Source organism: Chiloscyllium punctatum, chromosome 18 (genome assembly GCF_047496795.1).
Source record: "Chiloscyllium punctatum isolate Juve2018m chromosome 18, sChiPun1.3, whole genome shotgun sequence".
NCBI lineage: Eukaryota > Metazoa > Chordata > Chondrichthyes > Orectolobiformes > Hemiscylliidae > Chiloscyllium > Chiloscyllium punctatum.
In genome coordinates, this window is record NC_092756.1 from 93,936,092 (window position 1) to 93,951,919 (window position 15,828).

Sequence of the window (15,828 nt, forward strand, 5' to 3'; positions counted from 1 at the left end):
GTCCGGCCAACTGAGCTAAACAACCTTAAAAGTGTTGTCTAAATACAAATTGTTGATGCACCGTTGCGCTGCTGCAGTGTGAATAACTCACGTAATTCCTTCTTCAACTTCCAGAAACTTAGTGACCAGTTGGACTATGACTGTCAAGAGCAGTGTTAGAATCAGAAGGCAAACTGCCCTTTCTAAGTGACCATCTTTAAGGTTGAAATAAGACTTCCAGCCTAACTTTTCACACGCAGGGTAACTCCACAGAAGAGAAATAAAAAAATTAAATACAAACATTTAACAATGCAGAAATAATGATTTTGATCAAGGAAATGAGAACTTAATACGTGCTTAAAATCAGAATGGAAGAACACAGTACTTGTAATGATTAACTTTCTCCTGAAAGGGGCGCCCTAACACAATAAAAGAAGCAGCTTTAAAAGTTATTCGGCAAATGCTTATCTCCCCTTAGGAAGAGAAAGGTTCATTGAACACAATGAAAAATTTAAAGCACCTTTACTCTCCAACCCGAATATCCACTTTAATCTCTGCAACACCCACCCGATGCATTATCCCAAACATTTATCATCTTTTGCCAAAAGTTCTTCCTATAATTGGTTTTACTTTTCTATGTATGTCCTATCAGTTTGCCCTACTTTGAAGTAATATTCAGGGTAGGCCTCATCTGCACAGCTTAATATTTTATGCACTATAATGAGGTCCCCTATTAGCTACCATGTACTTGTAGCTTAGCTCATTATCCTGTGACAACAGGAAACCACACTAAAATTTCTAGATTAAAAATTGCAATATTCTTTACATTATTGAGTTGCACAGAAGTATCGAGTGGTAGGTACCCAGCTGGCATCTTAATCACAGTCTTCTGCTTTCGAACATGCAGTTCTGCCTATAGACATGCAGGTATTGGAACCACCTGAAGCATTATGGGGCCTAGAGAACTACACCTTCAGGTGTTTGGAAATGGTCTGGGGTATGGACATTGTCAAGAGGTACAAGTCTTGAGATTGCTGTTAGTGAGATCAATGGGTGACTGATTAATGTGCTTGTGTGTCATTCCATTGTCTACTATATTACACCAAAGATTGGCCCATTAAAATGAACAAATTCATATTCCCACAAGAGATGTTTAAGAATTGATTGAGTGGTGACCCTATGATCTCACCAAGTAATTTCACTTCCAATGGTTAATACATTTGTTCCACGATACACGTTATCCCGCTATAACGTGCATTTCGTCAACGTGAATTTGCTGTTACGCAATTGATACATGGGGGAACACTGTTTCAACAGCTCAAACTCTTAAAATATGTGTTTGCTGTAATTACAGTGATTACAGCACCAAAACTATAAGCGCTGTTTCTAAAGCACGATGTTTTTGCGGGGTTGTGCACGAACACAACCATCGCGTTATAAAAGAACTGACTGTACCTCATAATGGAGAGAATTATCCGAACATCATCAGGCAAAACCAATACTGTGATCCTTATTCTGGTCTTGTACTGCACGTTATCACATCCAAATATGCAGGACACCCCTGCACAAGGTGAGAGCTAAATGAACAAAAGTTGCTGGAGGAATAACACCCTTATCTTCTACTTTGGTACCTTACAGCCTTCAGGACTCTGTAGGAGATTGCTATAGAAAAGATGTTGTGAAACTTGAAAGGGTTCAGAAAAGATTTACAAGGACGTTGCCAGGTTTGGGGGTTTTGAGTTATAGGGAGAGGCTGAACAGGCTGGGGCTGTTTTCCCTGGAGCGTCGGAGGCTGAGGGGTGACCTGATAGAGTTTATAAAATCATGAGGGACATGGATAGGTTGTATAGCTTAGGTGTTTTCCTTAGGGGAGCAGAGTCAAAAACTAGAGGGCATAGGTTTAAGGTGAGAGGGCAAAGATTTAAAAGGGTCCTACTTTTTCACACAGAGGGTGGTGTGTATGGAACGAGCTGCCAGACAAACTGGTGGAGGTTGGTACAATTATATCATTTAAAGGCATCTGGATGGGCATATGAATAAGAAGGGTTTAGAGGGATATGGGCCAAATGCTGACAAATGGGACTAGATTAATTTAGGATATTTGGTCAGCATGGGCGAGTTGCACCGAAGAGTCTGTTTCCGTGCTGTACATCTCAATGACTCGATGATTGTGACTCATGTTTGTTACCTTCTCCCCACCCCTCCACAACCCTGGGGTCTTGTCTTACTTGAGTTCCTCCCAGTACAGCCGACCCATTTTCAATTATTTACATTTCTTGTTAGCACACTACTTAGCATTCATCACACTCTCGGCTAATCATCAGCAAACTGTTCGTTTGCCTATCCCTTTTGTTTTCTCTCTCTGGGCAGGTTCTCCAAATACTCTATTCACCACTGCACTGCCCCTCCGCACCTCCCACCCCCCCCCCCTCCTCCCCCCCATCCCCATCCACTCTAACCCTTCCTCAACTATTTTCAGTTTTGAAGGGTCACTGTACTCTTAGAGTCATAGAGTTATTCAGCACAGAAACAGATGCTTTGGTCCAACGAGTCCATGCCAACTGTAATGCCAAACTAAACTAGTTTCACTTGCCTGCTCCTGGCCCATATCCCTCCCAACCTTTTCTGTTCATGAACTTATCCAAATGTCTTTGAAGTGATGTAACTGTACCTGCATCCACTGCTTCCTCTGGAAGTTCATTCCACACATTAATCACTCTTTGTTTAAAACAAATTTCCCCTCATATCTTTTTTTAAATCTTTGCTCTCTCACCTTAAAAATATGTCCCCTAGTCTTGAAATCTCTCAACCTCCTAAGCCTCAGTGAAAAAGTCCCAGACTAACCAGCCTCTCCTTAAAACTCAAACCCTCCATTCCTGGCAACATCCTGGTAAATCTCTTCTGAACCCCCTGCAGCATAACAATATACTTCCTTTAACGAGGAGACAAGAACTGGACACAGTACTCCAAAACAGGCCTCAGCAATATTCTGTACAACATCAACATAACATCCCAACTCCTATATTCAAAGGTCAGAACAATGAAATCAAGATTCTTTCTTTACAGTTGCTGCCAGACCTGCTGAGTGTCTCCAGCACTTTCTGTTTTTGTTTTGAAATGGAATACTGGTTGTCCAAAAGAAAACAATTGGAGGAAAATTTAAAGGGAATTGCGAATGGTGAGATGAGAATTTTATCTTTACAGAATATAGCTTTGTGATTTGGAAAGGGATGGTGAAGGCAGATGAAAAGTTAACTCCTAAAAGTAAATTGAATGAGTGCTCAAACAGGAAACAATTGCAGGACTAAGGGCAGAGAGAAAGGGGAGGGCGATTGGACTAATTGGATAGCTTCATCAATGTGCTGGCTCAGAATTAGGAATGGCCCAGATGGGCCTCCTGTATGAATCTAAAAATTTAGTTATTTTTCTCTATGCTGCAGTCCCACACGCCCATTTTCCACAGTGTTCACAGGCTTCAGAGACACATCTGCAACAGCAGCAGGTCTTTTATCTGTAATTCCAATTTACTGATCATTTAATAGACACTAAAGCCTTTTACTGAACATTTAATGGGCTACACAACCATTTGGTGCAGCTATCAATCATGGAGCCTGAACATACGCCTGACTTTAAACTTTTTTGCAATCATTCTGTTGAAGCTCCTGTTCAGCCAGCAGTGCTCTCAACCTGTGCTCCTGAATTAATCAGAAGAGATTTCAAATTACATTCGCGACATTCCATTTAAAGATCTCTTGAGCTCTTATGGAAAAGAAGAAGGGAAATGGTTCTTTGTTGTTTCTTGATCCTAGGCAAAATTATCCTTGTAAAGGTGGTTCAATCTATCTGATCTCTTATCTTTGTAATTTCCATCTTGGGATGCGGGGTGGATAGATTGGTTGGCTAGATGGCTGTTTTACAATGCAGAGTGATGCTAACAGTGTGGGGGTCAGCTGAGGTTACCATAAAGAACAGTTTTCTCAATCTCTCCCCTCGTCTGAGGCAGAGTGACCCTCAGGTTAAACCACCACCAGACGTCTCTCTCTCCCTGTCTCTCTCTCTCTCTCTCTCTCTAATGAGAGAGCAGCCCAATTTTCCAGAAGAACTTGACAATTTTATCTTGAATTCCCCTCTCCTCTAAAGTCCCAGAGAATCATTAGGCTGCTCAGAGATATAGCTGGGACTGGTTTTACCTGAGGGTCACCACGCATCAGGTGAGAAGCGACCTCATACAACCCTCCAAAATATCTGGATGCCTCCAACTCTGAGCATCACTTGTTTATTTTAGCCATTTCTTCATCTGATGGGGCTCTAGGCTCTGAAAATCCCTCCCTAACCCTTTCTAGCACTCCTCCTTGCTTCCCCCCATCAAGTCCACTCCATAAAATGTACATCTTTGTCCAAACATTTGGTCATCTTGTGTGGTTTGGTGTCAAATTTTGTTCACTTGTGAAGCCTCATGCGATGTTTAAATATAAACACACTTTATAAATGCAAGTTGATATTGGTGTTGCTTCAGAATTGTGTGATGTTGCAACAGAGAGATGGTTGGTCTATAGATGTGCTGAACGTGTAAGTATATTAATACCATGAAGAAACAGTGTTCCAAACACCACCATCAGTTACAGAAACATGAGGACAATAACTCAAGTTTTATTCAACAGATCATACTTCTGTTCACAAAATAGAATTCTGCCTGTTCACTGAAGTCTGCAATCACATTTTTCGGAAGACATGTACAATCCGTCCCCTTTATTTCTTCCTTCCTTCATTCCATTTTCTGTGCTTCTTTTCATTGTTTTTATTTTTTCTTCTATTTTTCTCTCAATATATTTTTCTGCTATCATTTCTTCCCCCTCCCACCCCCTTCACCCCAAGGTCCTCTTCCTTTCCAACATCTTCCTGACAACATAGGCATGATGCTACACAATCAGATAATAGGAATAACAATACAATCAGGTCTGGGATAAAAACAGTCCCTTCAATATTATCATTGAGCACAGACTGCCTGTAAAATAGAGAAACACCTGGGCTTATTCAAGGTTATTCTGAGCATACTGTGACATCCTGAAACAAGTACACGTGTAGGCTCATCAACAACTTGTTTGTTATATATTTTACAAATAGCCACAAAGAAAAACAAACGGCTGTTCAAAGCTTAGTCAACTACTACAACTCCTAATGGCCTCAGCACAATATCACGACGTCTTGATTCCCAGGGCAATGTCAACTTCTTCTTCAGGCTGTAGGGTGTGCCATTGAGCAATAGGCCTTCGAGGGTTGGACAGCATGTCGGACCAGTGTCGAAGTTCAGCGCCGGTGGCGTTGCATCCCACAAAACACTTGCCAATAGCTTCGTTCTTCCCCAGCTTGTCATAATCCAGCACGGTAATGACCACCTGCACTTTCTGGAAGACAAACGGGCGAGAAAGTGAAAATCGTTATGGGAGGTTTGGCAAAGGTGAGCCTCAACAATACTTAGCTGGGAAGAGCGGGATCCCAACCAAGAATGCTGGTCATACTCAGTGGGAGGAAGTACCTGCCCATTGAAATCTGAAACAGGGCTATTTGGAGCACCATGACAAGTACTTGTTGACACAACAGGCAACAGAGGTAACAACGTGGTACATTCCTGGGTCCAATGTGGAGGCTATTCCCATCAAAATGTTCCAAATGTGCAAGGACTTTGTTATAATGGGCTGCTTCATGAGGGCAATCAATATGCCTGGTTTCCAATCTTGCCCCCAAAATATAACACCTTAATTGGGGAGGGGGTGGGGGATGAGGGTGGGTGGAAAAAGCACCCAAAGCAACATTTGGAACTCCAGAATCTGGCCATAGAGGACAGAACTATGGCTTCTATTCCAAAGCATCCCCCTGGCAACCGTTGCATCACAATGATGTAAATTCTGTGCCCAAAATGAATTAAAATGTTAGGTATTGTTCCTTCTTTAACTATTAGGATATATATTGAGAATGTGGGGAGTTACTGCTTATTCAGCTACATATCAGATAACGAAATAACAATGCAAATGGGTCTGGCATTAAAACAGTCCCTAGAAAATAATACACGCTCTCCAAGTGCACAGTTCCTATCTACGAGGTAGGAATTACTCATAACGTAATTGAACAGAGCTACTGCTTACCTGAACGCTACTCATCACACACGATTGCTGTATTAACTGAGGTGATAGGTGTGGAATGTGCAGAATTCCACAGGTGGGTAATGTGCATTTGATTTACTACATTAGAGACAGTGCAGGGAAAGGTTCACCAGGCTAATACCAGGTGTAGAGGGACTATTTTATGAAAAGAGGTTCAGCAGGTTGGACCTGTATTCATTGGAGTTTCAAAGAATGAGGTAACACTATTGAGACATACAAGATTTTTTGAGAACTTGACTGAGTATAGGAGTTGGAAGGTCATATTGTGGCTGTACAGGACATTGGTTAGGCCTCTTTTGGAATACTGTGTTCATTTCAGGTCTCCCTGCTACCGGAAGGATGTTGTGAAACTTAAAACAGTTCAGAAAACATTTATAAGGATGTTACCAGGTTTGGGGTGTCTGAGCTATAAGGAGAGGCTGAATAGGCTGGGGCTATTTTCCCTGGAGCGTCAGAGGCTGATAGGTGACCTTATAGAAGTTTATAAAATCATGAGGGCTGTGGATAAAATGAATAGTCCAAACCTTTTTCCCAGGGCAGGGGTGTCCAAAGCTAGAGGGCATAGGTTTAAGGTGAGAGGGGAAAGATTTAAAAGGGACCTAAGGTGCAAATTTTTTACGCAGAGTTTTGGTGTGTGTATGGAATGAGCTGCTAGAGGAGGTGGTGTCGGCTGGTACAATTACAGCATTTAAAAGAAATCTGGGTGCGTACAAGAATAAGAAGGACTTACATGGATATGGGCCAAATGCTGGCAAATGGGACTTGATTAATATAGGATATCTGGTCAGCATGGACGATTTGGACCAAAGGGTCTGTTTCTATGCTGTATATCTCTGTGACTCTATGTGGAAAAGTTATTTCCCCTTGTGGGAGAATCCAGGACCAAAGGGCATCATCTCAGAATAGGGAGTCACCCACTTAAGACTGAGATCAGGAAAAATTTCATCTTTCAGAGGGGAGTGAATCTGTGGAATTCTTTGTCACAGAGGGCTGTTGAGGCTGGGTCATTAAGTATAATCAAGGCTGGGATAGACAGATTTATAATTAGCAAGGGAATCAAGAGTTATGGGGAAATGGCAAGAAAGTGGAGTTGAGGATTATCAGATCGGCCATGACCTCACTGAATGGCAGAGCAGACTCAGGCGACTGACTGTGTGGAGTTTGCACGTTCTCCCCGTGTCTGTGTGGGTTTCCTCTGGGTGCTCCGGTTTCCTCCCACAGTCCAAAGATGTGCAGGTCAGGTGAATTGGCCATGCTAAATTGCCCGTAGTGTTAGGTAAGGGGTAGATGTAGATGTAGATGTAGGGGTATGGGTGGGTTACGCTTCGGCGGGGCGGTGTGGACTTGTTGGGCCGAAGGGCCTGTTTCCACACTGTAAGTAAGTGGGCGGCACGGTGGCACAGTGGCACAGTGGTTAGCACTGCTGCCTCACAGTGCCAGAGACCCGGGTTCAATTCCCGCCTCAGGCGACTGACTGTGTGGAGTTTGTACATTCTCCACGTATCTGCGTGGGTTTCCTCCGGGTGCTCCGGTTTCCTCTCACACTCCAAAGACCTGCAGGTCAGGTGAATTGGCCATGCTAAATTGCCCGTAGTGTTAGGTAAGGGGTAGATGTAGGGGTATGGGTGGGTTGCGCTTCGGCGGGGCGGTGTGGACTTGTTGGGCCGAAGGGCCTGTTTCCATACTGTAAGTAATCTAATCTAATCTAATCTACCAATGACTGGACAGCCTTCTTCTGCTCCTGAGTCTTATGATCTTATTAATAGAATTGTCTTTTATTCAGCAACTTACCATGTAACAGTAAATTCCTGATTTATTCAATCGGGTAGGAGTTGCAGCAAAACTATATAACAGTAAGTCTCCCCTTAAACTCCGTGGCTCCAGAGAAAACAAAGCAAGATTTTCTAGCCTCTCCTTATAGCTCATATGCTCTAATCCAGGCAGCATCCTGGTGAACCTCTTCTGCACCCTCTCCAAAGCCTCCACATCCATGAATTAATAAAAACAATTGGGCATTCATGTAAAAATGTAGAAGAATGTGAACGCATGACAGAAATGTGAATAAAAGATAGAGATCAACGGAAAGTCTTTACCACTGAGTGCTTCAATACAAAGGAGCTGCGATCCAGCAGCTTGTAGATATTTGTGTTACAAACGCAGGCAGACATAAGGATACAGGAGCTTTGGAACCTGCGAGGACAAAATGCAGCTCAAAATAAAATTAACAAAACAGGGTCAGGTTGTTAGGGTTTACTGATTTCTCAGTAGCTCTTGCTTAGAAATAACAGTCAGAATTGAGGGTGACCCACAGAAATACCACAGCCTGCACAACAAAGAGATTGTCCCAGAATTTCAAAAATGTGTCGACATCAGAAATGCTAGTAAATAAAAGATTATAGGAATGGATTGTTGACCTCAGGAGTTACCATGGAAACTCATAAAAATGAAAGGTGAAAACATGGGATTCGAAGAACTGATTTTACACATGGTAAGATTCAGAGCTGTAAGCGTCATTTCAACGCTGTTCCAGAAATACTGTATTTGTCAGATGTTTTCAAATCTGTCCTCCAATATTCAGTTGGTACTCTGTTGGCAGAAATGTACAACTAATATCTGATGGGGCTTTTGCAGTTGAATATAAAATGCCTGACCGTACCTGAATCTGTTCAAAGGGTACTTCAAAGCTGAACGACTCGTTGTAGTATGGATTCAAAGTGTTCTTTTTAATGGTGGTCTTCTTTTTCTTCAGTCTCTTGCCGTTCTGCATGAGGTGGATCTTCACATATGGATCTAGGGTAGACATGGAATGACGGCAAGTTAGATAGAAGGTGACTCAGAAGGCTTAATACAAATCTCTTAATGAGTATTGAACTCTCTCAGTGGCTTCCTGTTGCCTGCCATTTGAACACACCACCGTGTTCCCTGGCCAACGTCTCTGTCTCGGGCTTGCTGTAGTGCTCCAGTGAAGCAAACTGGAAGAACAGCATTTCATTTTCCTCTCGGTGACTCTGCAAACTTCGGGACTCAGCATTGAGTTCAATAATTTTAGGGCCTGAGCACTTTCTCCCATATCCTTACCCCCCCACCCCACATACCAGGCTTTGTCATCATATGGACTGCTACCACAACCATCCCCATTGTCAGCAAGGAGGTGATGACCTAGTGGCATTATTGTTGGACAGTTAATACAGACACCTAAGTAACACTCTGGGGACCTGGGTTCAAATCCTGTCTCAGCAGGTAGTGGAATTTGAAGTAAATTGAAATCTGGAATTAAGAGTCTAAGAGATCATTACTCTGCTGCCAATCGTTGGGGGAAAACCCCAACTGGTTCATTAATGCCCTTTAGGGAAACTGCTGTCTTTACCTGGTGTGGCCTATATGTGACTCCAGACCCACAGCAATGCTACTCACTCTTAACTGCCCTCTGGGCAATAAATGCTGACCTAGCTAGCAACACTGTCATCCTGTAATGAGTTTAAAACAAGCCCCTAACAGTCTCAATTAGCAGCTCCTGATTTTCCCAGTCTGAGCTTTATCCATTCCTTTCTCTCTCTCTGAGCTTCATCTCTACCTATCGTTTACTCCACCCTCCCTCCAATTCAGCATTTACACCAACCTTTTCCCAGCTACAATCAGTTCTGAAGAAGGGTCACCTGGACCCAAAACGTTAAGTTTGTTTTCTTTCCGTAGATGCTGCCTGACTTGCTGAGTTTTCCCAGCAATTTCAGTTTTTGTGACTCTTGTTGGGTTGCAGGTGTTTATAAGCAAAGCATGTCTTTAGCTATCCCACCTGGTCATAAGGCCATTCTGGAGTTTACTGTAACTTTATACTGGTACCTGCTTTGTAATAAATGTACTGAGAATAAACAAAGCTACTTCACTCAGAAACTTTGCATTGCGATCAGGTCTAAGTTTATGGTGTGGCTATGTCTGACCTTTAGAATTTGCAAGTCCAATTGGCTTTCAAGAGAAACCTGTAGAGCTAGCATCAAATGGAACTTATTTGTTTCGTAGTATAGAGGAGATTTATGAGGTTGTTGTTGGGACTGGAAAATTTTAGCAAAGAGAGATTGGTTAGGGTGAAGTTGCTTCATTTAGACAGACAAGATTGAGAGAAGTTTTAAAAGTTGTTTATACCATTATATGGGGCCGACATTGAATAGATAGACAGAACCATGTTTCCTTAACAGAAAGATTTGAAATTAGGAGGACATAGATTTAAAGGGATTGGCAGAAGGATTCGGGTGAATTTCTTTTCAGTTGCAGAGCGATGGGGTCTGAAACTCTGTCAGAAAGTTTCAATGTACTCAAACACTCTTGGAAATACATCTGAAATGCCATAAACCATAAGGATATGTACAAGAGCGAAAGCTGGATGAGGTCTAATAGGTCTTCTTAGGTAGTATGAACAAAAGGGGCTTAAAAGTAGTTTTTGTACATTAACTCCATTGCTTTTTGACCCTGAGAGAGTTAGAGCAGCGAGGGGACAGAATAAAGATTAGTTGAAGATCTGCCTCTAATTCAAAGCTTGCTGCTACTCGGCTTCTCTTGCCCCCTTCTTGTTAGCCCTCTCAATGGTATTTTGGAGAAGCTCCAACTCAATCACAATTACACAATTTGGACCCTGACACTAACAAAGCACAGTTCACCCACCTTCCAGGTCCTTTCCCAATTCCAATGGTCCCTATGCTCCAAAACTCTGGATTAAAAACTCTAGAGCTGAATACTCATGACCCCTTTGAGGTTAGGCACAGAGGGGATTGAAGTTTGGAGATGGCATTGGGATGGGGCTGAGGATGGGATTGTTGTGGGTTGAGGGTGGGATTGGGGTGGGATAGAGGATATGACTGACGTGAGGTTGGGGATGGAATTTGGGAGAAGTTGAGGGCAATTGGGGTGGGGTTGAGGACAGGATAGAGGTAGGGTTGAGGAGAGGATGAGGTGGGTTGAGGACAGGATAGAGGTAGGGTTGAGGGCAGATTAGAGTGGGGCTGAGGATGGGATAGTAGTGTGGTTGAGGATGGGATGGAGTGGGATTGAGGATGGGATAGGGTTGGGGTTGAGGATGGGATAGGGGTGGGTTGAAGGCAGATTTGGGATGGGGTTGAGGATGGGTTCGGGGTGAATTGAGGATGAGATTGGGTTAGAGCTGAGGGCAGTGATTGGAACATGTTAAATTGCATGAGTGCAGGAAGAGGTTGGGGAGATAGTGGAAAAGGAATCTCACTCTCCTCTCAGTTGAGCTTACTTGACAATGTTTTGAAATACCGAGTATAGGAAAATAGGAGCAGCAGTAGGCCATTCGGCCCTTTGAGCCTGCTCCAACATTTGATATGATCATGGTTATTCATCCAACTCAATATTCTATTCCTGCTTTCTGCCCATCCCTTTGGTCACTTTAGCCTCAAGAGTTGTATCCAACTCCTACTTGAAAAAAATTCAACATTTTGGTCTCAATTTGTGGTAGAGAACTCCACAAGCTCACCACTCTCTGCGAGAAGAACATTTTCATCATCTCAGGTGTAAATGACCTATCCCGTATCCATACCCCTAACCCCTGGTTCCGGGCTCCCCGGTCATTCGGAACTTCCGTCCTCCATTTACCCAGTCTATCCTATTAGAGTTGTATGGATTTCCATAAGATGACCCTATCATTCTTCTCAACTCCAGTGAGTATAATCCTAACTGATCCAGTCTCTGTGTTTGAGATGTTTAAAACTTGCTCGCAGCTTGTCAAGAAATTAGGATTTAAATTTTCAAAGAGATGGAGAGGTTACCAGCTGAACATAGAACATAGAAAAGTGCAGCACAGAACAGGCCCTTTGGCCCACGATATTGTGCCGAGGATTAATCCTAATCTAAAATAAAATAACCTAGTCTATGCCCCCCTCAATTCACTGCTATCCATGTGCATGACCAGCAGTCACTTAAATATACCTAATGACTCTGCTTCCACAACCATCGCTGGCAACGCATTCCATGCATTCACAACTCTTTGCATGAAGAACCTACCTCTGACGTCTCCTCTATACCTTCCTCCTAACACCTTAAAACTATGACCCCTTGTAGTAGTCAATCCTGCCCTGGGGAAAAGTCTCTGGCTATCAACTCTATCCATGCCCTCTCATTTCCTTGTACACCTCAGTCAGGTCACTTCTCTTTCTCCTTCTCTCCAGAGAGAACAGTATGAGCTTAGATTAGATTCCCTACAGTGTGGAAACAGGCCATTTGGCCCAACAGGTCCATAGCAATCCTCTGAAGAGTAACCCTCCCAGACCCATTCCCCTACATTGACCCCTGACTAATGCACCTACCCCGCACACTATGGGCAATTTAGCCAATTCACTGATCTGCACATCTTTGGACTGTGCGAGGAAACCAGAGCACCCAGAGGAAACCCACGCAGACACAGGGAGAATGTGCAAACTCCACACCAACAGAGGCCTGAGGTGGGAATCGAACCCACGTTTGTGTGGCAGCAGTGCTAACCACTGAGCCACCGTGCCACCAAGTCAACCTCTCTTCATAAGACAATCCCTCCAGTCCAGGTGGCATCCTGGTAAACCTTCTTTGCACCCTCTCCAAAGCCTCCACATCTTTCCTATAATAGGGTGACCAGAACTGGACACAATATTCCAAGTGTGGTCTCATCAGGGTTTTGTAGAGCTGCAGCAAAATCTCGTGGCTCTTAAACTCAACTCCCCCATTAATGAAAGCTAAAACATCAAATGCTTTCTTAATAACTCTATCCACTTGGGTGGCAACTTTGGAGGATCTATGCACTTGAAGACCAAGATCCCACTGTTCCTCCACACTGCCAAGAATCCTATCTTTAATCCTATATTCAGCATTCAAGTTCGACCTTCCAAAATGCATCACTTCACGTTTATCCAGGTTAAACTCCATTTGTCATTTCTCAGTCCAGTTCTGCATCCTGTCTACATCGCTCTGCAGCCTGCAATAGCCCTTGATACTATCAATGGCACCTCCAACCTTTGTGTCATCAGCAAATTTACTAACCCACCCCTCAACCTTCTCATCCAAGTCATTTAAAAAAACTACAAAGAGCAGAGGCCCAAGAACAGAGTCCTGCTGGACACCACTCACGACCGACTTCCAGGCAGAATGCTTTCCATCTACAACCACTCTCTGCCCTCTGTCAGCCAACCAATCTAAATCCAGATAGCCAAATCTCCCTCTATCCCATACCTCCTGACTTTAAGAATGAGCCTACCATGGGGGACCTTATAAAATGCCTTGTTGAGTCCTTGCATGACCTTCGTCAACCTGTCCCCTCAAAGAATTGAATAAGATTTGTGAGGCATGACCTGGAACCTCACAAAGTCATGCTGACTGCTTTTAATCACGAGACGCTTTTCCAAATGAAATGAAGCAAATAAAGAGCAGGGAGCCAGCAGTAGCTGGCCCAGTGTATCCCCTGGCTCTAGAGGGTTAGCAGGCAAATAAGCACTCGATAAAGGAGAATGGACACTCAGCATCTAGGTTTTGGTCAACTTTGACAGCTATAGCATTGTTTACTCAAGGGCAGGAGGAGGCCATTTGAGCTTGATTCATTACTCAGTAAGGTCATGGTTAATCCAATTGTAACCACATTCCCCCAGACCTGTTTTCCCTCCCTTGCTGACCAAGAATCTACACTCTGCCTTAAAAAATACTTTGCTTTCATGCCTTTTCAGAAGAGAGTTCCAAATGCTCATGAACCTGAGAGAAAAAAAAAGCTTTGCTTCCTCTCTGTTTTAAATGGGTGACCTCTGGTCTTTAAACTGTGACCTCTGGTTCATGATTGTCCTATAAAAGGAAATAGCCTGTCCACATCCACCTTGTCAAGATTCCTCAGGTTCTTGCATGTTTCAATTGAGTTCCCTCTTAATCATCTGAACTCCAGTAAATAGAAGTTGTCCAACCTTTCCTTATGAGGCAATCCACTCATTCCAGGTATTAGTCTGGTAAGTGTCCTCTGAACTGCTTCAATACACTTACATAACCTAGGGTTATGCCTGTACACAGCTGTCCCTCAACTTATCTTGAAGAAATTCGCTGGAGTTCCTTTCTTAAATTTCACCATCCTGTAACTGTATTGCTCCTGTCTTTCAAAGCTTCTGCAAATCACAGCTTCTCAACTGTGCTTATGATAATCTCTTCCCTACAGTCATTTGACGCCTGTTATCTTCCATGTCAAAGTGCCTTGGAAATAGTTTCTTTTGTTATTGCCATTGTACCAGCGCAAGTTGTTGTTATATTGACAAGAATGATATTTCAACTCATCCAAAAAAAAAGATGAGCCTTCGATTTTACTGGCTAAGCAAATGGCATCTGTGTAAAATGGCGTGCTGGAATTGGGTATCAAATATTTACAGATGGATTGTCATCCTGGAGGGATGCCTCATTAGGTTTGGGAATTGGAAGCATTTATACCAGACTTCCACTTTGGTGATTAAGTGGGTAGAGTCTAAATAGAGCACCTTGTACATGATCTGGGTAGCATTGTGTTTGACTGTTCCTGCTTTTATATTCAAATATCAAGGGAATCAGAACAATTTTGCATTTATTGCATTCCACAAACTGCAACAGTCTGGAATTGTCATCTGTACTCTTATTTAAAGTGCATCTGCCTTTCTTTCCAATGCCTTCTATATTAGCAAATTGGCAAACCTACAACATTCAGAATGATATTGGATATTTTCAGAAAAATGATTCAGTTGTACATTTGGCTATATCTTGTTGATAACATTCTGATTTCAAAAGGACCAATTGTTTCAGTCCTCCCTTGCTCCTTGTGTTACGCTGCCCTCAATAACTTTTTCTACCACCTCTGTACTTGGTTAGAGGAACCCTCTTCCTATTGCCCTTGACTTCTCTAAATTTCTGATTGAACATATCCATCTTCTCTTTCAGTACATAACTCCAGGTTACCAGAAGCTTAGGTTCATTCTGTCAATGTGAAACATGCTAACTTGTCCACTCAAATGAGTCACCTCAGGTGCTTTGCTATGAGCAATGACACCACCAACATCTTGCACTTTTGAATCATCTTTAGCACAATAACATGTTCCTATATCGGACAACCAGCACAGTATTTGTGATTCCATCTTGGCTAAATTGTGAAATTAAACTCAATTACCAGGGATAATCTGGTCACGCTACAGGTCCCCGGGTTAGGGACGGGTTCAATTCCTGAGTATGTTCCTAAGTTGATTTGTACACAAAGTTGGAACACAATACAGTACTGTATAAAATATCCATTTGGAAGCACGAACGAACATTTGCATGTCAGGTCCTTAAAAGCTAATCATGATATGGGATCTCGTTCGTACATACAAACATCCTTAAATCAGATGTTCGCAATCTGGGGACCCTCTGTACTGGATTGCTGTTAAAACCTCATGTTGAGCAAAGCCTTTCACTTGTTCTTGTTTGAGCAGGAGCATTTATCACTTCTATCTTGTCTGACCTGTATGTGACTTCAGCTGGATCCGTGAACTAGCATTAGATTACTTACAGTGTGGAAACAGGCCCTTCGGCCCAACAAGTCCACACCGACCTGCCGGAGTGCACCCACCCATACCCATTCCCCTACATCTAACACTATGGGCAATTTGGCATGGCCAATTCACCTAACCTGCACATTTTTGGACTGTGGGAGAGAAACCGGAGCACCCAGAGG

General features: G+C 43.0%; 1 protein-coding gene across 4 annotated transcripts in view; it reads right to left on the reverse strand.

Annotated features, from left to right (window-relative positions):
* Positions 1-4,594: 4,594 nt before the first annotated feature.
* LOC140489347 (synaptotagmin-1-like) overlaps positions 4,595-15,828 on the reverse strand; it is a 140,985-nt gene continuing 129,751 nt past the window's right edge. For all 4 annotated transcript variants that reach the window (XM_072588810.1, XM_072588813.1, XM_072588811.1 and 1 more), the window contains 2 exons: positions 8,797-8,930; positions 4,595-5,384 (listed from right to left, as the gene is read on the reverse strand). In XM_072588810.1, the coding sequence (XP_072444911.1) occupies positions 5,175-5,384; positions 8,797-8,930 (344 nt within the window). In that variant the 3' untranslated portion in view covers positions 4,595-5,174. The remainder of the gene's footprint in view (positions 5,385-8,796; positions 8,931-15,828) is intronic.